The sequence below is a fragment of the Biomphalaria glabrata genome, chromosome 2 (genome assembly GCF_947242115.1).
Source record: "Biomphalaria glabrata chromosome 2, xgBioGlab47.1, whole genome shotgun sequence".
Lineage (NCBI taxonomy): Eukaryota > Metazoa > Mollusca > Gastropoda > Planorbidae > Biomphalaria > Biomphalaria glabrata.
In genome coordinates, this window is record NC_074712.1 from 6,289,948 (window position 1) to 6,314,544 (window position 24,597).

The 24,597-nt window shown below is 32.2% G+C and overlaps 2 protein-coding genes across 3 annotated transcripts; one reads left to right on the forward strand and one right to left on the reverse strand.

The window, feature by feature from the left end:
• Positions 1 to 575: 575 nt before the first annotated feature.
• LOC106057330 (uncharacterized) lies at positions 576 to 6,787 on the reverse strand. Its single transcript, XM_013214529.2, has 3 exons — positions 6,548 to 6,787; positions 3,331 to 3,402; positions 576 to 922 (listed from the first exon to the last, which is right to left on the reverse strand). The coding sequence occupies exons 1-3, from the start codon at positions 6,657 to 6,659 to the stop codon at positions 819 to 821; spliced, it is 288 nt and encodes a 95-aa protein (XP_013069983.1). The 5' UTR covers positions 6,660 to 6,787; the 3' UTR covers positions 576 to 818.
• A 151-nt stretch (positions 6,788 to 6,938) lies between these two features.
• LOC106057558 (palmitoyltransferase ZDHHC6-like) lies at positions 6,939 to 24,080 on the forward strand. Of its 2 annotated transcripts, none has more exons than XM_056018870.1 (10): positions 6,939 to 7,081; positions 9,759 to 10,039; positions 11,573 to 11,664; positions 13,395 to 13,551; positions 14,356 to 14,487; positions 15,443 to 15,496; positions 15,818 to 15,979; positions 16,542 to 16,729; positions 17,803 to 17,858; positions 19,029 to 24,080. In XM_056018870.1, exons 2-10 carry the CDS (start codon positions 9,794 to 9,796, stop codon positions 19,112 to 19,114), a joined length of 1,173 nt encoding a protein of 390 aa, XP_055874845.1. In that variant the 5' UTR covers positions 6,939 to 7,081; positions 9,759 to 9,793; the 3' UTR covers positions 19,115 to 24,080. The 2 variants fall into 2 exon arrangements, with proteins under 2 accessions (XP_055874845.1, XP_013070290.2); XM_013214836.2 differs by having other exon boundaries at positions 7,074 to 7,157.
• Positions 24,081 to 24,597: the final 517 nt, after the last annotated feature.

A 24,597-nucleotide genomic window follows, 5' to 3' on the forward strand; every position in this document is an offset into this window, starting at 1 on the left:
CTCTATATGACATTTACAATTTTTTTATTTTTAAATAGTAAAATAAGTCAGCAGTTGTTTCCAAATTAACATAATACTCTATGCTAACAGAAAAAAAAAAAAAAAAAGAAACAATACTGACATTCACATGAACAGGGGCGGACTGGGTGTCAAAAATCAGTCCGGGCATTTCTTTTTCATCTGGCCCATAAATTGTATATCATATGATGGACATCCAATTCTAGGTCTACCTGTTCTCAAAATCATTATGGTTAAGTTTGACAATGTATCGATAGCTGTACATAGCATAGCATACAGTAAATATAAATCTGTTGCTCACAGGGACCCTTTTGTAAGAGAATACTATTAAAAAACCTTTAACAATTTAAGATATCTTATAAATACAGATGTGACTTTAAAAAAAAAAAAAGATGATTACTATGATCCTACTGGCCCATTGGGTACTGGCCCACTGGGCATAGCCAGTCTGCCCCTGCACATAAGCTTAAGAACAGCAAAATGTTTCTAAGAACAAGCAGAGGAAACACACCACTAGCACTAATGACAATTAAAATATCAAAACAGACAAATCTTAGTGATGTATATTTATAACAGTTTATATATCACTGCCACATTAATAAATACATTTGTACAGGTCAATAAATAATGAAAAGATTGGATAAAAAATGATCAACTTTCGACATAAAAATTCATAAGGAGAAAATAAGTTTTTGAACCATACACCAGCAACCAGTTTTATGACTTCTCATTTGTTTTGTAAGATGCTGAACAGAAGTCAGCTTTATTTTACAAGAGGAAATGACACTATCACTCTTCAGCTATTGTAGCCCTGTTAATTTCTCTGCAGACTCGTACATCCAATTATCATCTTGTAGCTTGTTAGATAACTCTTTGAGCTCTTTTAGCCGCTGGAGGTGAAGATCTGTAAAAAATAATTACAAATAAATTAAAGCATCATTTGAAGTGAAAGCCTGATCGTTGAGCACTGAAAAAATTAAATTAAATTGAAATTCTGGTACAAAGGTGGGGGAAAATTGTTTTAATCATTTACTTTTTTATTCAACTTCAACAACACCACAATTAAATCTTTAAAATATTTTGAAGCAAGGAAAAAAAAAACTTTCCTCCCTTGCGTTGTAGAAACATTTTGGTCTCCAACTTTTGCTGAATGTTGTTTAAGACTACACTTTAACTCTTTCTCTCCATAATTATTTTTCCATGATCCAACGGAATTATTAATTTTGTTAATTTGTAGTTCCCTTCCCTGTTATGATTAAACTTCTATAACTTTGTTGTCAGAAAATGTTTTATTTGGTCTAGAATTGAAGGGGAATGCATGCTCTCTTTATGTGACACAAATTAATGTTTATAAAAAAGACAAAAATTAATTTAATTGGGTCAAATCAACAATGGTATCGTCAAATAGGAGAGAAAGAGTTATAGTATAAATGATGAAATGAAATAAATATTATGTAGCTCAAATGATAAGCAACAGATCAGAAGTATTTGTAATCTGATAAAATGATTTTGTTTATTTTTCTTCAAGTTATGTTGTTTGTTTTTTTTTCTTTTCTTTTCAGTGATAGTATTTTATTTTTATAAGATAAATAATTTTGAAAGAGAGACAAGTAACTGTAAATATGAAATCTTATGTCAGACCCCAAAAAAAGTACAGAAAATGTCTAAAATATCATTATTAAAATACTTTAGTCTAATTTAAACATTTATTTTTAATTAAAATATCTTTTATGAGCAAATAAAGCAATTGTTTATTACTCAAGAGATATGCTTGAAAAATTCAATAGCAATGGCCATCTCTCAGGCAGCTACAGAGCAGAAGAAAAACTACTTTTACATTAAACTACCAGTACTGGTATTCATCATAGTAGCACTGCATTTTCTTTCATTGGCTTTTTGTTTAAAAAAAAAAAAGCTTCAAAATTTCATCAAAAGAAAGATTTAGCCAATTTGAAGATTTGTTGATCAGCTCACTTAACTAGATTAAGAAACCACGCAAACACTTAACAACATAATAGTGTATGGAAACCAAAGAATCTTTGAGAAGATTGATATCATTAGGAATAAGACCAGCTTATAATCCTTTGTGGATTCTTTAGCAAAAATCTAAGATGGATTGTGTACAATAGTAAAATAAAATCAGCAGTTTTTCCTTACACAACAATACTCAATGCACACAGAAGCAATGGGAGAAAGGATGATCACACTTTGAGAGGCTTATGAAAAGCAGTATTTAAAAGCACAAAAAGGTAAATATGAAATTTGGTGAACAGTAAAAATATTTAGCAATACACTTTCAAATCATCCTAATAAACAACTACAAATATCTGCTTCTTAACTTATTAAAATACAGATGTTACTTCAAAAAAGAAGATGATTACGACCTACATGTATCCCTAGGTTAACCTAGTCATGCAAATTAATCAATAACTTTAACTCTACCATGTCATTTGTTTTTCTGGCTGACTCAGGCAACCCATTCCATGTTCTAATAGCACAATTGTACAAATTTGTCCTAGCATATGGAACAAGAAACAGACTATCTCTTTTTGACTACATAGAAAAAAAAAACTTCTTGTCAGCATGTCTTCAGGTGAAAACAAAAGCTTCATGACAATAAATGAAAAAAAAAAAAATCTAATGACTAAATGAATACATCAAAGATTCCTCTGGAAGGAAGAGCTAAAACATCTTGGAGAACATGATTACAGAAATTAAGCCACTTTAAAACATCTGCTGTGCCCAGTGGGTAAAAAAAATAATTAAGTAGGCACTGACATACACCTTTCTCAGAAATTAAGACTAAGACTAAGACTGCTTTATTGATCCTTATAGAAATTTGTTGTGATTACAAGGACTGTTTTCTCATATAAAAGCAGCAAAATATAAAGAGTTCATTCAGCGACTACACACAGGCATCATCTTGGTTCTTTTCATGTTTCCTGATCAACGAGTGGCGTTGATATAGTCTGACAGAGTTAGGTACGAATGAGTTTTTGTAACGCTCTGTTCTTGTCTTGATTGACAGTAGTCACCCACTTCCTGACGACTTGACATAGTTATTATGGAGCGGGTGGCTGTTGTCTTCCAAGATTTTCCTATTTTACTTAAACATTTTTGTTAAAGGCATGTTGTGCATGCGATTTTTTATGCCCTTTTTATAATAATTTCTAAGCAAGGCGCTATAGTTTAGATGAAGGTTGCCTTGCCAACAACGTATTCCGTATGTTAGCAGATTTTGCTCCATATGTAAGCTAACTTCACAGATCAGATGAGCCTCAAAAAGTTGTAATAGAATAATTTGAAGCTTACCTTTTTTAATAAAGAAAAGGTTCATATCAATCTCCTGCTCCAACTGTACTTTGTAAAAATGAGACATGATTTCTGAAGATGAAATTAAAACAGTTTGAAATTTGAAGCAAAGTAATTAACAGAATAAATGAAATAGCAAACAATACCTGAAGGGGGGAATAAAATAAACTATAAAAAAATACATGAAGGGGGAAATAAACTAAACTATCAAAAAATGGGATGAAAATGAACATGTATACATAGCACTCAGAATGCTAACAGCTAGTGACATCTCAGAAAAAGCACTGAAACAAAGTCAAGGTCTGAGCTGCACATGAATGTGTTAGGATTAGGGAAATTCAAGAGAATTTAGAAGGATGTTCGGCATCATATATTACATAATAAATTGGTCTGACCATCTAGTAACAATGCCAAACATTCATTGTAGAGGAAGACTTTATCATTCACAATCTTTATAAATCCTAAGACTGAAATGCATAGAATTCCTGAACTCTGAAATTAAGTGAGTGCTAGCTAAATTGTCTTATTCAAATTTGTGCAAGAAACAGTAAAACTTGCTTTTAAGTTTAATTTGTAATTTTACTACTGGATCTACATGTTCAAACAAAGAGATGCACAAATATCTTTCAAAATTGCATCACATCATAAAAATATGATTCCATATAGTAAATATATAGACCTATCATCAGAAATTAATGATGGGGGCATCAGCGTTGGATGGATGAGCAGTTTATAGATATACTTTCAGAGTTTTTTTTTCTTAGTTTTAACCATTAAGGAGCTATAAAAATTCAAAAAATAACAACAAAACTTTTTAAAAAAATCCAATTTAAAAAGACAAAGCTTATCCAAGGGAAAGAACTCCCCAATTACAACTATATCTCTCAATAATGCAAAAGTTATATCCCTTATTCAATATAAAAAAACAATACCAATAAATAATTTACTGAAGGCGAGGTGGCTGAGTGGTAAAGCACTTGGCTTCTGAACCAGGATCACAGGTTTGAATCCTGTTATTTTTTATTTCAGATATTGGGGCACCTACGAGTCCACCCATCTTTTAAAAGGGTTTGGTCAATGTGCTGGTCACATGACACCTCATTAACCGATGGGCCACAGAAACAGATGACCTTTACATGATCTGCTCTATAGATCACAAAGTCTGAAAGGGGAACTTACTCGAAGTAATTTAAATTTTCAAATTGATCAGAGAATGGGTCTTGGCAATAGTGTGTTCAATTATCTAATAGGGACAAAACCCTACATATTTAGCCATGCCCATGAATACTGAAAGATTATTTTGCCTTGTTGGTATCAAACAAAATAATTAATTACCAATAATTGATGGACTAACTGTTATTTTTTTTTATTTGTTTATGCCTTGTCTATGTCAAAGAATGAATGTGCATACATTCTACTTGATCTGAAAATCATATGAAAATGGGTGTGGGAGAAATAATGTATACAAAAATTTTTAACTGACACAGACAGACTCAGTCAGAGTCTGAACTTCAATTATAATGTCCTCTAATTTATGCTACTCTAAGTTTCATTGAACAAAGCCAGATCTAGATCTATATGGTACAGGGTATTATGGATTTTCTAGAGCTAGAGTATTTTTCATCTTCCAAACACCCCCTACTTTTTTTTTATAACTATGGCAGAACTAGTCTATTGTTGTTGTACATACTCCATTTCTTTATAGTACAGACACATTTTGTTTCCTTTACTTTGAAAAACAAAGGTTTTACTTGGGCTCAATGTGCACTGGTAAGACTACGTCATTTTTTTTCCTCTAGGACAGAAGGAGGGTAGGTGTAGAGTTAAGGAGATTTTTTAGACCATTGAGGTATAAGCTAAACAAAACATATCTAAAATGCTTATAAATAGGCATGGAAACACTTGCATGACATAGCCTGCCTATGTGTAAATATGGTGTTTTCCATAATATTCAGTTGTCACAATCAATGACATTAACGAAAGCTCTTTATAACTATCAATGACGCTAACGAACGCTATTTCAATGACATTAACGAAAGCTCTTTATAACTATCAATGACGCTAACGAACGCTATTTCAATGACATTAACGAAAGCTCTTTATAACTATCAATGACGCTAACAAACGCTATTTTAATGTTGAAAATATATATCAAAGGGATGTAACTCAAGATCAGGAAATTAAAATTTCTTTGATTTATTTTGTAACATTTTCTTACTTAATTTTATTTTGTCTTAAATGTTAAACTCAAGTGTGATGTGAATGGGTGAAAAGAAAGTGAATAGTACTAATGTTGAACATAATATGTGTATGAAAAAAAAATGTTTTTATGAGTGGTACAATCCTGCTCTTCCTCTCTTTTATTCTATCTCTCCTTGATCGACCAGGCTAGGTAGGTACTAAGCAAAGTATCACCAACACGGTACCAGAAAAAAAAACTTAGCTGGAGGGACAATTATTGATCAATCAGGTACCAAATTAGGTCACTATCGCTGAATGGGCTAGATGCACTGTCACGCAGTTTTTTTTTGGTCAACAGTATACACAGTATAAGACTCTTTATTAAGTTTGTGGTGTAAGGGTTTACCAGAGAAGGGAGCAGTTGAGAGGTGTGAAAAGAAATTGATCTAAAAAAAAAAGGAAATTAAAGATTTATTATAATAACAATTTTTAAATACAATAACTTTGAAATATTTGTTAGCGTACTGAAAAGTGTTTGTTAAGTTACAAAGTCGGGAATGGTGTTTGTTAGTGTCAGCCCTTGGTCTCATTGACCCAACTCTCTTTGATATCATATTTTATTGCAACTATACAAAGTGAAACTAACCAACTTATATCTATATAATACTATTATTATTGACCAATGGATGATGAGTTTACAGAACTGATTATGCAGTTTTTTCATAGGATAAATCATTACGAGCTAAAAAAAAATTAAATGTAAAAACTGGAGAGGCAGTGCTTAACTTGTTTGGAAGACGGAAATTAGATCTACCATACCATAGATTCTAAAATTGACTCATCATGTAGACTCTAAATCTAAATTCATAGATCTAGATATGTACTATCTAGATCTACTCTAGTCAGACTTAGACTAGTCTCTAGATAATCATAATATACTGAATAATAATATAGCTGTTATGATTCAATTCTATGTAAAGTATGTAGTAGATGAGTAGATCTATTAATATTATTTTAAATATTTTTATTTATTTACCTGACCCTGCTGATGTTTTTGAGCAGTCAGGAACTGGAGAAGGTGATTGAAAAAGGGCTTTCTTAAAATTGATATTTCCTATAATAGAATTTGCAGCCTCATATCTAGCCATTTGTTGAATCGTTTATAGGCTCATGTAAAAAACGAAAGACAGATGAAAATAAAGCGCAGATGGAACTCAGTGACAGGCCCCTAGTTGATCACATCTTGTTTACTTTCTTATTTTTTTTACTTTTGCTCTATAAATATAAAAACTATAATCAAAGGTCAAAAGTATAATTAATGTTTATTTCTTTCAGATTCACGCAAAGCTAAAATCTAGAAAATACACAATTTGCTTTATTTTAATAAAAGATAAATCTTTTTTTCCTACGAATTTATTTTTAAATAATTTAAGAATTAGATCTAGATCTATATAGATCTAGATTCTAGTTCTAAATCTAGATCTAGATATAAAGATCTATAACTCAGTTCAATATTTGATTCGCAAATAAAACTCTTCAAAGTGAAGTAAAACAAGTGTAGCAAAGAAAGGTAAACTTTGGCATGCAGTTTCTAAGGAAAGCCCTTGTTTTGTAATCTAGATAATTTAGAAGATATTTTAACAATGGTAATAATTTGACTAGACTGAAGATAAGATCTTAATTATAGATAGGCTTAGCTAGATCTAGTAGATATAGCTCTAGACTTACACTAACTAATGGTTAATTATAATATGCCTGACTAAAAATACTAAATGCATGAAGCGTAGGAGTAGGACCTAATTTAATTATCTTCTTTTTTGAAGTAACGTCTGTATCAACTGTATGATTTGATATGTGTACACACTGTAGATAAGATAGGATAATAATGGTATAGATCGAGACTTTTAACTTAAATCTAGATACTAGAATACTAGCCTGCTAGTAAGTGCTAGGTCTAGATCTAGAGATCTAATTAATCATCTAGATTCTAGAGTAGTATAAAATTGTATATATATAATTTATAAATGCTATTCGGACACCTACTATGCCCTATGCCTATTATAGGCCAAAATTTGAAAGTTTGACTTTGAAAGCACATTATTTGATAATGGTTTGACATAGACATAGAAAAGAAAATGAAGTATCAAAATCTTCTTTAGTTTAAGGAGAATAAGGATGACTACTTATATTTGTACCCCTAACCTATATTTGTTATTATATTTAAGGTCAAAGAGGCCGTGTGTTTAATTTAATTTGGACAAATTTGACCCACATTATTTGATTCCGGACACCATAAAATTTATTTTGGACAGTCTTTATATTTAGGCATCAATAAACTCAGATTATAATGCTATATTAACATTTATATAAACTAAATTTATAGATCCCCTAACCCTAGCCCCTCACATTAAATCATTAAGATGTTGTAAGATTATGCATAAATAAGAACACAAAAAATAAAATATGAACACACTTATTCTACCTAAATTAGGTCACTGGGATACTGACTTCTATACCGACTTTTAAGACATTTTCTGTTTGCATAATTAGATGTGTGTTGAATGTTTGTGTTTTTCGTTTATTAATTTAATACATTTCTAGTACAGATGATCTTTTGTAGTATAGTACAGGTAAGGATAGCCATTCTTGCCTAACTGAATCCTCTATATTCTCTTATTTATAAATCTAGATCTATCTAGTAGGTCGACTAGATCTAAGCATTTAACTTCATTCAATGTACCAAGCTCACTCCAAACATTTGCCCATTTATTCTCTATTAAAAAAACAACAACAAACGAACAAATATAATATAAGATCATTTTTATTGATGTCCAAAACTGGCTGTCCGAAATAAATTTTGATAAGAAAATCGTAATTTAATTCGGACACCCTATTAATTATTTTTTTTATGGAATCAAACAACTTGACTTATGAATCAAATAAATCAGCTCCAAAAACAGAATAAATATTGTCGGGCTCATTAGTATAGACTTAGCCTATCAAAAAATATAGTCTTAACCCTAGGAAGAGGTAAAGTCATCCGGGTAACATAGGAAAATACCACAACCTGACTTACAAATTAAAATTCATTTTTCTTACATAAAAAGACAGCAAAATTGAAGGAAATTGGGTCAGAATCATTGGAAAATGGACAAGCACATTATACAGCGCGCTAGTTTTATTATAATACATCTTAGAATAATTTTTTAATGACCACAAAAACAGCGAATTTCCAAATTCATGTAATGTCCGATCCCGAATTAAATAAACTACTATATCTAGTAGTAATCTAGATCTAGTATAGACTTATTTTTTGTTTTTTTACTTACTAGACCATGATGAGTAGATGAGATCTATCTTAGACAATCTAGATTCTAGATCTAGTATAATAATATAATCATTATCATAGAATAATAATAATCTAGATCTATAACTTCAATAACTGTCATTCAAGTACATATCATAGTGACATACCATAACGTACTACAGTACATTACATAGTAATGATTATTTATGATAGTATATATATCTAGATCTAGATCTAGTGACTATACTATACTATTTATAATAGAATCTACAATCTAGTATAGGTCTGAATTCTAGTTAGTAATTAAAAGTAAGTAGTACTATACTATAGATACTATTATTAGTCTTATTAGATCGGAGATTATAATAACTAGAATCTAGAATGATAGATATTTAGACTTAAGATCTAGAATCTAGATATGTATCATATAGACTAGATTATTTTGATTATAGATTAGATATCTACATTCTAGAAATACAAAGTAAAGAGTCTATCTTTAAAATAAATCTAGATTCTAGAATTTAGATTGACTAGATCTAAAAAAAAATTATCTAGAATATATATATATATATATATATATATATATATTATATACTTGTTTTACTTCATTTTGAAGAGTTATATATATATCTAGATTTAAATCTTAAATTATTCAAAAATAAATTCATACATGTACAAAGTTAAAACATGCTAAGGATGTGCATACCTCGGTGGTAAAACACTGCTTGAAATCAGTTCACCATTATAATTTAGTTTTCTCATGATTAAAATTAAAACTGGGTTCATTTTATTTTTTACTTTTAATTGGTAAACCTTGTGCTTAAAATTTAATTCTTGAAAATCAGTTTAGAATTTTAGATTTTTTGTTCATGTTGGTATAATTTTGATTCTAATCTATCAGAATCTTAATAAACTTTTTTTTTTTTTTAACTGCCTCTAGTTTTGCTGATTGCTTCCTTTCACATTTGTTGCATCATGGGATATGAAAGAGTTGGAACATGGAAGCAGTTTCTTCACTGGGGACCTGGGATTGCTTTGTCCATAATTTTCACCATCAGCTGGGTAGCCATACGGTGCCATGTGATGTGGTGGCCACCCCACCACAGTTTGGCAGCTTTTGTCAATTTTACCAGCTTTATCTTATGGGTGACCTTAACCTTGTACAACTATTTTGCCGCCTGTGTCAAGGGGCCAGGCTTTGTGCCTTTAAAATGGAGACCAGTAAGTTCATTTACTATAACTATAATCAAATACAGCCTGACTTCACTTACTAGTCTAGCCTCTGTCATTTCTCTTCAACAAAATATATAGTTTTGTGTGTGTAAAGTAATTAGTTTATTTGTTAGGAATTTTTTTATAAGAGAAGTGCTTTGTCTGGAAATAGTGCTCCATTTTTTTGGCACAAGACATGCTAAAATGCTCCGTCTTAAGAGGGTTAAATATTAGTCAAAGTAAGACCAAAATACTAGTCCAAAACACAAGTGCTGCACCCCACGTGACCATTAAAGATCATACTCTGGAAATTTTTTTACAATTTCTTCTATCTTGGCTCCGTCTTCTCCAATGATGTGCTGCTGGATAAAGACATCGACAAAAGGATAGCCAAGGCAACCAAAACCATGTTATGCTGCACATAAGAGTGTCGGGCAATACCTTTGGTGACTACCAATACAATAGCCCTAGTCTACTGGATCTGTATGATTACCACTCTGCTATATAGTAGTGAATCATGGTCAACCTACTCTTGGCAGAAACAAAAAAAAGCATAATATCTTCCAAGAAAAAGAACTAATGAGGAATTACTGCAAAGATCAGGGAGCAGGGCATCCGCTCTGCTATCAGCAGTAGCCATCTTTGCTGGCTTGGTCATGTTCACAGAATGCCACAATGTCAACTTCCTCAAGACATTCTGTATGATGAGAGCTGCAGGTCACCCACGTTTAAGGTATATCAATGAATGCAAGCGTGACATGAAGCTCCTTAACATTGACACTAACAGTTGAGAAAATGAGGCACTGGATAGATCCAGATGAAGACAAAGCATAAATGAGTTGCAGATGGCGTACACGCCAGAAGTTGAAAGAAGGATGAAAGTTCCACAGCATTTGGTGATTACAGATACCCAACCTGTGACCGCAGAGCTGTTGGACAATGTGTCTGCAGAGACAACTTTATTTGTATGGTGCACTATGCGGAGCAGCAAGATTTCTAGCCATGGCACTGGAAGAGATGTAGAATTTCCTGCTTTGTTACCAATGCCATTCAGAGTTCATCTCAACAAGAGTTATCATCTCTCCCCGTGATTCCATCTGGGAATCACAGGCCACCAACCAGTTTTATCCAGGCATCTTGGTTCTGTGCAAGTCTCTCCTACTTTGCCCATGTGCTTGGCATCTACCTCGAAATCACAGCACCACATATTCCTGGGCTGTCTTTCCTTGCCTTGTAAATGTTGGATTTAAGTTTGCAAAGGGAGTGGCTTATCCATCTTCTCCTTCTCTGAAGGATATCTACATCAGTGGACTGCTGCTTTATTTGGAAACACCAGCAAAGAGTTGGTCACTAATATGGAACTATCTTTTGACACCCAGTAAAGTTTCATTTGAAATTGTAATAGAAGAACACAAAAAATATTTTAACTGATGCAAATTGTAGTATTGAAATGAAATTTTAAAATGTTGCATATTTTTTACTATGAAAAATAGTTTTATTCTACCCTAAAGTGTTTATTTGTTCCTTTTCTCCTTGGTTTAGAAAAACCCAGAACATGTCAGGTATCTCCAGTTCTGTGAAGCATGTGAAGGATACAAAGCACCCAGGTCACATCATTGTAGAAAATGTGGCAGGTAAAAAAAAACCATTTCAAATATATCTTTCATATATATATGCTTTAATGTACATGTACTTCAATAAATTCAGCATTTGGAGACTTTTGGATACCATTATGTACAAATATAACAAAATTGTAGATTTTTAAAATCATCATTTCTATGTTTTCATTAAGTATTCATTTAATTTGCATACAAAGAATTATAGGATTCTTTTTTATTTAGATACCGGTACATTTTCATAACATTATCAGGCAGTTTTCTTGTAATAGACTTAAGAAAATACATTGCTAAAAATTCAATTTATTTTGAGGAGTTATCCTAAAACAAAATTTAAAAAAAGGTGAGACAAACTTGGTTTGCCTAAACAGAATTTGAAGACAGTCATCTTAACATTTAATGCTACAAAGATGACATGACACTGAAGAGGTGGGGTAGAAGAATCTCTATAGATGCTTGTTCAGTAGTGGTCAGGTTTATGGGGAAAGTTTAATTTGAATAGTGCTTTATTCCAAACCAAATCTGCTCTTTTCTATGGTCTTTTCTTCTTGTCAATTTTATCCATTGAGATAAGATTAATGATACAGAGTAAAAAAAAAAAAATCAGTAATTTGCTGGCTGGGTTAATGTTTATCCAGTGATATAGCCAAATGACTACCTGATTAAAACAAATCCTTTATTATATCACCTTATCTCTTAATGGTGTTTTGTTTTTAGGACAGTTTAAAAAAAGAAATCTCACTCTCTGTCTCAGTTATTTGCTGAATAAGAAAATTACAATAGAATGTACTAGTCCTTTATTCTGTCTTGTTTATCTTGTCTTGTCTTATTTGATTTGATCTATTGGAACTAGGGAGTTGATTGTTCTTCTTTTGTGTTTGTTTGTAGCTGATGAAGGCCTCGTGGCCCAAACCTCCTTTGTTTTGACTTGGTCTGGCAGGGTTCCATCTATACGTATGTTTATTGTGTTTGCTATACAGTCATTTATCCCTGCAGGTCTTCTTTATATTAAGTAGTACTAAGTACAAAAATTGATCAGCTGATTTGAAGCAAATTCATCAATGTATCTAAAATGACATGTCCATCTGTCTTAAAAGAGTCTGAAAAATACTAACACACTTGTAATCTATTAACGTATATGTAATAAGTCAGGAAAATAAAATATTAAGTCAACTAAATGTGGTGTATCGCATTGATCAATATTTATTGAAATAGTGAACAATTAAAAATGGATTAAAATTTTAGGCTCTTTCCCATAATGCTTTATTTTGGTAGTTATGACTAAAAAAAAATGAAAAAAGGGACTGATAGTATGTCTTTATCACTGTAAAAGTAAGAAGTAAAGTTCCCCTTTCAGACTTTGCGATCTATAGGGCAGATGATGTCATCTGTTTCTGTGGCCAACAGATAATGAGGGTTTCATGTGGCCAGCACAACGACCAACCGCCTTTACAGTTACTTTTCCCCAACTTGGTTGACTCAGAGGCGCCCAAGTATCCGAAATTAAAAATCCTAGTCTTCACCAGGATTCGAACCGGGGACTCCGGTTTGGAAGCCAAGCGCTGTACGGCTCAGCCACCGCACTTCTTCTGCATGTAAACACATTTTTAAAAAAATAATAATAAAAACTTCATGTTCACATTATCTTGCTTCAGCCAAGAAATCTTTCCTAACTTCCCGGTCATCTCTCTTCCCCACATTTTGAGTGTTGCTGAGTTTTTAATTTCCACTTGTTCGTTTCTTTCTAGGTGTGTGATGAAAATGGACCATCACTGTCCTTGGATCAACACTTGCTGTGGTCACTTCAATCATGCCAACTTTTGTATGTTCCTGTTCTTTGCACCTATTGGCTGTCTGCATGCACTATTTATTCTCATCCCATCAATATACAGAGCCTTGAATTTTGTGAGTCGTGGCATTTTTATTTAAAAACAACTTTACACTAGTACTTTACACTTCTTTGTACAGCAGTACTTTACACTCTTTGTATATCAGTACTTTACACTTCTTTGTACATCAGTACTTTAAACTTCATAAGTTCTTTGTACATCTTTACTTTAATCTTTACAACTACTTTGTACATCAGTACTTAAGTTCTTTTCCCTTTACAGTGTATTTGTACAGTACTTTACATAGCGATAGTACTACACAGCAAAACTTTTATAAAATTACTTTGCAGTTTACAGCTTTCAACAAAAGCACTTAAATGATTTCTTCAATATTTTAATTTTTTAAAACTTAATTATGTATTCAGTATTAAATGTAAAGTTCCCCTTTCAGACCTTGCGATCAATAGGGCAGATGATATAAAGGTCATCTGTTTTGAGTCTTAAATGTCAAGTTTATTTATATATTTTCTGTTCTGTCAAGAATGTCTGCATAAAGCATGATGATTAAGTGTTGTTATTGTGTTCATTGGTGTAACATATTTTGTGTTCAAGTAAATGTTTAGTAATGTAATTTTTACTCTTTAACTTTAAAGCAAAGTCATAACAAACTCTTTAATAGTCTTAGTTAATTGCTTTGTTAAGAATAATTTTAAAAAAAAAAACCTTTGACTTTTGGAGTTTATCCTTAGAATTGAATAAAAAATATATTTTTTCGAGAAAGAAAAAGAAATTAGATCTTTAATGTAGAGAAGCTTTTAAAAAAAGAATACATCTTATATAATCTGATACTTATATCTTTAAACTCTTTTTTCTATTCCAGCATCATTATTACTACAAGTTTCCCAGTGAACCAATCGTCTATCTGGGAGTTGTTGGATTTGTGGTCACCATGTTTGCTGTGGGTCTGGCCATTGGGGTGATAGTAGCAGTTGGAATGTTGTTCTATATACAGGTATCTAATGCATGAGTGATTCTTTACCTCATGTTAAACTCATTGTGTTAAAACTGTTTAGGGAGTTAGTCCATTGGAATTCTATGCCCTGGTTATTGGTGAAGCAATCAAAAAGAGAGAAGTGCTTACAGCAGAACTAGACTCTCAGAGCACTCCTAACTAGCACAAAATAGACAGTTGCTGCACTCACTTATCTTATATAACACAGACGTTACTTCAAAATAGGAGATGATTACATCCTACGCGTCATGCGTGTTAACCAATGACTTAAAATTCTACCAAGTCACTGGTTTTCCTGGCTGGCTCCAGTGACTTCTGCTGCTTATTACATATAGTATGCCCAATTAGTAAGCATCCTCACATCTAACAAATATTGACAATAATGCCTGCTCAAAATAATCAAAGTATGTTTCTCTATTTGCTGTGGCATGATTACAAATGTGACGAATTCTCATAAGATGTATTTTGTTTCCTAACTTTATTTCATTGTTCACTGTCCTTCTTTTATGGCACACTAACTTTTTCTAATACCTTACAATATAATGTCTATATTTTATAGTTGTTTTTCTACTGTCCAGTCTTACATTAGGGCTTAAGTAATATAGGTCAACAGGCAGCATCAAAATCTTGTATGTTTAATCTGTTATTGATAAAAATAAAACCTAGAAAATTTGCTTGGTAGCCTTGTTATTTTAACAAAAAAAAAGAGGAATGACTGGATTTCTTGTCAAATTTCCTTTATGTCATGGAATTATAATTTCCAAGTGTTTTTATGTTTATCTATAGGTAGCCCATTTCTAATGTCCCTGACAAATGTTAAAGACCCCCATGAAGATTTCTAGCACAATGAGATTCTCATTTCAGCAGTGGAGTATTGAGATACCACAGCTTTTAATATTATAACATATATTATATATTTATTTTCCAGCTTGACATTTTTTGCTTCTTATTTCAGATACGCAGTATATTGAAAAATGAAACGGGCATTGAGTCTTGGATTATAGATAAGGTTGTTCATTGAATTATAATTTTTTAAAATGTTATTATAGATTTTTTTTTTTTATGTAAATATAGATATTTACAGTCAATGACATAATTATTTTTATTATTATTCTTTATTGTTGAATGCTAACATTTCATAAAAAATAATATTGTAGGCCCATCTTTTATTTTTTAAAAATATTTTGATAACTTCATAGTTCTTCTGTTGTTTCTTGTTGCGACAAATTATTAGTAAAGTCTTAACATTCATGCTGAAATGTCTTAGCATCCATTTTTTTTTTTAAACACTAGTAGCTGCCATGTTTTTAAGTGTCCATGTTTCTGACAGGCTGTAAACAGAGACAGGGAAGAGGAGGAAGAAGATTTTGTCTATCCTTACAATTTAGGCTGGAAGGCCAACTTGAAGCAAGTGTTCACCTTCACTGGACGACCCAAGTCCACTGGTTTCAAGTGGGATGTAGCTGAGGGTTGTGATCAATTTACTCTCACTGTAAGTACTTAACTTTAAAAAGAATACCTTGTCTGGCATTAGGGGGTTGGCCAGATTTAAAAAAAAATAAAAAAATTTCTTTTCAAAATGATAAGTAGATCTGAGAATGAGTTTTGTCGCTAAGTAGTTGAAATACGATTTTGTCCAGTTTTGAGTTTCAACGTGTACCCATAAGTAAGGTAGATAATCTTGTGTTTTTATAACTGAGAGGTGAAGAAAATAGTTTTGATGAATACCTTTGAGATCTACAAATTGTCCTCTGAAATCAATTAATGCCTAATATAAAGTAGATAGAGGGTGATAGAGTTTAATCATTCACTAGATTGTAATTTGAGTATATATATTATTTTTTCTATTTGTTAATGTTTTTTCTTTATTATCTAAATATTTTTTTAATGTTTATTATATATAAACATACTTGACGATACAATGAATGAATCATAGTGTTAATTTTTTTTTTTTTATTACCTTCTATTTTCTTATTACTTGAAATACCATTGCCTAGTAGGCAAGGATTAAAAATAGGAATGGTAACAATCATTTTGTTTTGTTATGCCCACAGAAAGAGCAGATCATTCAAAAGAGAGATAAAAGAGACAGATCTCTGGACTTCATGGTTATAGAGAGATACACTGGCTCTCTTTTCCCTATAACCAAAGGCTGCAAGGTCGGCTGTTGTGTGCCTTGTAGTGATGAGCCGAGACTTCCTGTAGAAGTTGGAGAAAAGGTCACGGTCACAAGATGGAAAAAGTAAGCAGATTATTTGATTTGTATACTCAAAGTAAAATAACAAAGTTATTCAATGTGACACTGGCTTTCTGCCTAAACCATGAACTGTTTTCAATATATAGCATTAGGATAAAAAAAGAATGAGATTTTACTTAAGATAAAAAAAAACAGCCTAGATATTATGGCAGGCTTAGAAGGATGTCTATATCCAAAATGTACAATTTAAAATTATCATTTATAACATGGAATTGTGTTGGCAATAAATACACTTTGATATCAGCTTCAATTAAACCTTTTTTTTTTATCAACAATTTGATTGCTTAATGTAAAACAAAACTTCATAGCATTTAAATATTTTGTCCATAGTTTAAATCAAGAAAATTGTACAATAATGAAATAATTATTCAAGTTTTTATGGAATATTAAAAAAAAAGGACTAAACACAGCAGAGAAAACAACTTTCTCGACCATGTCTATTGAACAGATACAAAATTCATACCTAATTGGATATCAGAAGACTAATTAATAATTAACCTAAAAGATTAGTCAACGTAGTTGAATCATAACTGGATGTTTGTAACTCTTGACATTACATTTACCAGTACTGAGACAGCTGGCCAAGCATGAGAAGCACTCCACACTAGAATATTGCCTCCAGCCTGCGCTAAGTACTTTTAAAGTGATAATTGGCTTGCGCAGGCCAATACCACTCTTTACACTAAAAGCCATCCGCAGTGGGACAGATATCTGAGATGGCCATACTACAATATAAAAAGCTATTTAGACCTCAAGGTTGTCTTGGTGTGCAACTTGCTTAAGATTTCGTCTTAAGTGGCCACAAAACTTTTCTGCCTGTAGCATTGGAGAATAGAAATTGAGAATTGGAATACATTTAAAGCCAACAAATGGGAATGACATCACTTATCAATAGCATACAAGTTTTTGAAGCTGCAGAATATCTTTCAGATTTGTATATGTTAGTCTAATTGCAAAAAGATTATTACATTCATATACTATTGAGTGGACATTATAAAACTAAATATTTATTTGTTTTGATTCTCCTATTTGTCATTTATTTTGTCTATTTATTCCAGGCGATGGCTATATGGATGTAAAGTTGTCACAGAGTCAGTTAATGGAAAGAAAACTAGTGAGTTTGTTCGTAGTGCTTGAATTTCTATATGATTTTTTATTTAGTTGTAAAGAAAGATCTTTGAACAAAGTGACTAAAGTATATATTTATCAATTACACTAAAAAAAATTTGTATTCCGAGAAGAACTCAAAGCTGCTATCAACTTTCCTGTTGACTCATTATTTTGGGCATACCATACCATCCCTGTCGCACCTGCAGCTATGTATGACGTACCCCAATTATTAATATTTCTTTATTTTAAATATTTCACAATGTGTTAATAATTTTGACAAAATATGACTGAATAATTGTAATGATACTTACTGCTTGGTGTAGATAGGTGAAATACTGCACAACTTAATATTCAAATTCTGCAAGATATATAACAGCTTGGCAAATTTGATTTTTTTATACATTATCTGAAAATTTCCTTGCTGCAATAGGCTCTTATAATCTAGTTTTACTTTCATTTACTAATTTAGGAAAAATCAAATGATCATTTATCTTCTTCTTCTTCTTCGTTCTCATTGTTATGTTGGAGTGTTCAGATGAGTAAACCAATACATGAGATGAACTGGGCAGTGGTTTCCAAATCAGGAGCTCTCCATATAGTTTCCTTTCTATTGGGGTGATTTGGGGCTAATGTCTTATACGGGCCTCTTGGTAAAGAGAGCAGTTTTGGAGGACGTGGTCTGCATTCTCTGGTGATACTCCACATGGGCAGATTTCACTGGTTCCAATTTTGAGCTTCCGGTACATATGTTGTCATTTATCTGATAAAAGCTTTAAAAAAAAAAGTGACTCTTTTCACTTTACTAAATCAATGGAATTGTAGATCTCCGATTGAGAAACTTGTATAATTATTATTTGAAATAGGAGGATTTGGTTAGAGTAATAGACAGTTGAGCTGCTTATACCTAATGGAGATAGAGAGTTTAACTGAAAACCTGTATAAACACATGTGTGCACCTAGCTCTTACAAATATCTATTTGTTGAGTACTTAGTAAACAGTTGGTCAAAATAAATGTTACCAGGGATTAGCCACAGACCTGTTAGAGATATGTTTGGCCTGTGTTATAGAACTAGAGTATATTTATCTCTTACAAAAAAAATGTTCAAAACCTTTTTATTTTTTTTACAACTCCTGACTGACATTTAGCTTTACAAATTTTTTTTTCATTTTCAGCTGTCAAAAGACTAAGAGGATGGTTCCCCAGGAAATGTGCAATAGAATATGTAGATGACAACATGAATGACAAAAAAGAATCCTAACCAATATTTCAAAACATTTTTTTTTGTTATACAAACATTTTATTCCAAGCCTTTTAATATCTTTAAATGCAATTTCTTGCATATTTTTTTTTTTTAAATTGGCTGTTTTATTTTTTTTTTTGTTTTGTTTTCATGAGATTTGATTATTTTCATGCTTGTCTTTCTGTTTGTAGACATTTTTTTTTTTTGCTTTGTTATCACCTTCAACCATCTGCTTGAATTATATCATCATTATTTATTACAACTAGTTTTGTTTTCACTTTTAAAACATGATTTATCAGAGTTAAGTGACAAACAAAGAGACTTGTATAAACAGAAATGATAGATGGGCAGACAACTTTCATGGGAGTGAACCTGAGAACTTATCAAGAGCTTGATGGGAAGTCTGTGCACAGTCTGACCATCTCAGTTTGCTATTCTATCATTCCTGTTTACACAACAAAGACTGTACACTAAACTATGCTTGTTAAATAATCTTTTGTCGTTTTAACATTTTATATTAATATTTATTAAACTAAGAACTATTCTTTGTAATGTTGTTTTTTTAAACGCTATTCAACAAAGCTTTTTCAGTTTGTAGACTTTTTTTTTTCTACTGTAAATAGTTTTGAGTACAAACTTAAGTACCCATATGGATTACTGGTACATTAGACAACATTGACAAATATTTGTTGGCTGTGTTGATTGACTCTCAGAATAGTTTTCTTTGTTCATGTAATGTTCCAATGAAAAATGAGTGTAAGAAAAGGCTATTACGAATTTTGACATTTATATTTGCAGTATGCAATGGGCAGCTCAGCTATTTTGAAACTTATTTAGAACTTGTAAAAGTCTGTTAGTCACATAATTTCAGAAGGATGATATGAAACTTTGTATTTTTTGTTTTATCACTGATCTATTTCTTTTGTTTTTCCAAATCATACTGCTGTGCTTTGCATCAATTTTATTTGTAGCCTGTCTTGAAGTTGTTAGTATGTGGGTGATGTAACCCTTGAGCTTGCTCAGTGAGTTACTTGGATTTACTTAGCCAGACATGTGACATTTCAGTTTTGTTTCCATTGATGAATTGTTTAATCTACTACTGAATCAGAAACCCAAGTAGTAACGAACCATGCTGAGAATTACTCCCTTAGAGCATGGAAGAGGAAACGGGCAGTGAGTTTTATGGTCACTTTGTCCCGTACAAGGACAGACCTAATGCCGAACATGGACCAGTATTCTCTCTCTCTTCCAGTCTGGTCTACTCAACTACCTATGTAGCTTTCGGCCCATATCGGAAGCATCCCAACTGTTGAGCCAATGTGCCAACAAACAGGTGTTGGCTAGGGGTCGTACACTTGCCAGAGTGCACGGTTCATCATCTATGGTGCTCGCTCCCGCCGCGGACTTCGCTTAAAAAGTCAGCCCTCTGATGACTGACTAGACCACAACTGCTACCAGACTAACTTGTAGGTTACAATTTCTATGTCCTGATGATGTCTTTCTTCTTTGTTATGTATTGAACATGCATATGATTTAGGTGTATAATGTTTTGAATGATAAGCTTGCATTTCTATTTTTTAAAAAACTCTTACATTTTCATACATATTGTCACTTAGGAAAAGTTCTTCTTTCTTCTGCTTTCTCATTATCTTGTATGTAGGTTCAGATAACTAGTAAGAGTGGCTTCCTGACCTACGCAGTTCTCCAGCTAGTTGTCTTCTCTAGGGTATTTGGGGACCAGTATCCATTCAAGCCTCTCAATTGCAGCTTCATGGCATTTTCTGGTAACACTCTACACCAGTGATGCTCAACCTAATTCGACCTGCGGGCCATTTTAACTTTCGAAACGCGTGTCGCGGGCCACATCAACAAAAAGGTACGAAAAATGAAATCAAAATTCACCTGAAACTATTTGAAACTATTGTTTCTGGTATTTACATTTATTAATGGGATAGTTAAAGTCTATATTTTTTTAAGCATCTTAAAATGGTTTCATTTCTCTACTTAAAATGTGAGCAACATTGTAGCTAACTTTATTACCAACTTATTTTCTTGTCTCTTTTCGGTAAATATTCTCATCGGTCCTCCAATCTCTAGGCGTAGTTTAACCAAGACGCGGCTCAAACCAAGAAGGCCGCCATATTTATTTTATAATACCGCTGTACATGTTTTTTTTTTGTTTGAAACGGTTACTATATGTGGTCAAACGTGACACACGGTCAAGTGTTGGGTATCGGAGAGTTAGGGGACTTGCGGGAAGTGACGAGTGTGTTGAAAATATTCAGAAGGAAGTCATCTAGTGGAGTTAGTTATCTGTAGATAATGTTAGCCTTGTAAATAGGTTATGTTTGAATGCTTCACAATAAAAGGCAGATTAAACTTAAAAAGGACTTGTTTCTTCACAACGGGCTTCACAATAAAAGGCAGATTAAACTTAAAAAGAACTTGTTTCTTCACAACGGGCGACCCCAACGAGATTTCTTTACAAAACAAATATGTTGGCTTATTATCATGTTCCACAAAAAAAAAAAAAGATCCATTCCCTTTTCCTGGTAGATTCTACATTCAGAGTTCCATTTCATAAACTCATGATTGCACACTCGTTAAAGGTCATGTATTAATCCATCACAGAAAAGTGAGGGCCCTAACGAAGGTAAAAATACATATACAACTATTTTAAGAGGGGAAGATTATCTACTTTTTGTGCCGACGTTTCGGCGGGCCGGATAGAACCACATCGCGGGCCGGTTCTGGCCCGCGGGCCGTACTTTGGGCATCACTGCTCTACACCAATTGAAGTTCATATGGGTGAAACTTCGCAAGGTTATATTCCCCTTGGGAAAAAAACAAATTAATAGAAAAAAAGAAAGTTGTATTTCTATCAAATTTTGTTGTTTTTTTTTTAAGTTATTTTTGTTAAAAAAATCTTGTCATAGTTATAATATTTTAAAGGGAATTTTCAGAACATTAAATGTAATTAATTTACATTAATGTAATTTTAAAACCAAAAAAGTACTCAGTGGTAGCCACATCACACCCTTATCAAATTTTAGATGCATAGACAAATGAGTTTTGCATCTTCGCCATGAATTACAAGGTTTCAATTTTATTGTTACAGGCATGTTAAAGTTTGTTTTTTCTTCCTGACGAGTCTTTTGTTCTTTTCATGTTACTTACTTTGTTTAAGGAGAAAGACTCTGCAAATGTAAAAAGTTTTGCATTCTTTTAATCAATAATGTTCAATGATAACAGCACTTACATTTGTTTTAAAAAGTCGACAACTCCTGTTTAATGAATAGTTTTGTGCCAACTGAATTTTTATTTTATAACCTCAGTGAGTGTCTAGGTTGCATCCTATTTTGATCCTTCACCAGCGGTAAGGATGTTACCCAGAGGCCAGGAGTTGAGATGGCTCTTCACCGATCACTCTGTCCAATATCCTCATCAACTAGATGATTTAATTTCATCCGTTGTTGTAAGATAGGCTCCTTGAGCCACTCCTTGGGTTTCCCCATCCCACAGCCAAGAGTATAATCAAATTTAAAATTTCGTGACTAACTATATTTACATATTATTGTATGAATGATGAATACAGCACTTTATTAACTTAAGTAGACTAATGAGAGGTTCAGCAAAATCAAAAATAAGAATCTGGGTCTCTGATATAGGCTGAAAAATACATTGGCTGTAAAAATCTCTGGATTTTCTGGGCTGCCTTATCATCACTTAGAGGTGCCCTAACGATCATGAAATTAAAAATTGCAGTCTTCACCAGGATTCAAATCCTGAACCCTCTGGTTTGGAAGCCAAGTCCTTGGCCACTGCGCCTATTTTTTTTTTAGTAATTTAACACATTTTGTATTTGTTTGGTTTTACAAACAATAAGGTAGATGATATTTAATTTCATTGTTATTCTAATTATATTCAGTTACTAGATGTAATTGTTAGGGTTTGTGTCTGCATTTTTTACAGTTGGACATGTTGCTCCTCTAAAACTGCTGTCTTAGAATCTTGTGGATGAGACTATGTGAGTATGTGTAATAGTGTCACTAATGATTATGATAACATAGATTAAGTCATAAGAAAATAGTGTCACTAATGATTATGATTACATAGATTAAGTCATCAGAAAGTGGCATTCTCTCATGGGCACAGATATTTATTGTTATAAAATAGTTTTACATTTTAGAAAATGCCTTAACCAGTTGTTTTTTCTAAAAAGTTAATTTACTACAATTAAAATGGTTTACATTGATGATAAATTTTTTTTTAATTTTTTTTTGCATTTCTATCATTTGTTGTTTTTGTGATATTATGAAATGAGGATCAAGGTGTGAGATTGAAAGGCTACTTCTGAATTACAAATTTCTTTGTATTGTAGGTGCCATGACATTTGTTTATAAGCTTTGTTTTTTAATCATCGCATAGGTTTTGAACTTAGCATGATGAAAGATTTGAAAAAAAAAAAAAAATTAATTTGTAAATAATACCAGCACATTTTTACTTTTAAAATCACTGTTTGTAAAGCTTTTTATGTGCTAATTTTAATTTACTCTTGGCCCCTTCTTTATTTTCTTGAAATTACCATTTTAATTTAGTCTTATTTAAAATCAGTTTATCTATAAAGACTTCGTTAAAAGTTTCATTAAACCAGGTATATTACAATAATGCTGGTAAAGCAAGTCAACATGATTGAACTGTTTCAAAATATTTAGAATGAAGGTACAGGTACGATGAGTTTCAACATTGCCGCTTTTTGTCACTTATTAACATTCAAGTTCAAGGTCTTGTGTATTGTTGTAGGAGGGGAACCTTCAATACGTGTGTTTTCAGCCATTACACTCTGTATGTTTACTTATGATTCTGCTAGATTCAACTATTTCTATGTGAATCATGCCACACATTTGCTTATGTCTACTTAAATGCTAAAATTGTATTGTCTTCATTAACATATGAACAAAATAAAATGAATTATTTTCCTGAACAGCAATTATTTATTTATTCATTTGTGGCAAGAGAAAAAGCTGCTAGTTGTCGTTTTGTGATACAACTCAAAAACTAAAAGAGCTGACGGAAATTAGAATTTTTTATTAAAAAAGAGGGATGTGGTTTCAATGGCCCAATTTGGTCCAATATCGTTGGGCTCAAGATTCAGGCTATGTTTAATATTAAAGCTTCTAGGATGTGGAAGGGCGACTTAACATAACATCATGCCTACATTACATTGTGTGTTGATATTTATGGGGGAGAATACAAACCTTTATTATAACAAGATTTACACAGGTAAGAAGAAAATCATATCCCTCTCAACTGTGGTGTAACTTTGTAGGTCTACTGTAAGTTTATAAAAAGCAGAAATTCAGACATTTGGTTCAAAGGGAGTGTATCATATTAAATACTAATTCTCTGGGGGGCAGGAGCTGGACATGTTCAATTACTACATCACTAGCGCTAGAGTCTGCTCCCCTTTTGGTTTAAGCCAGTCAAACTTTTTGGATAGT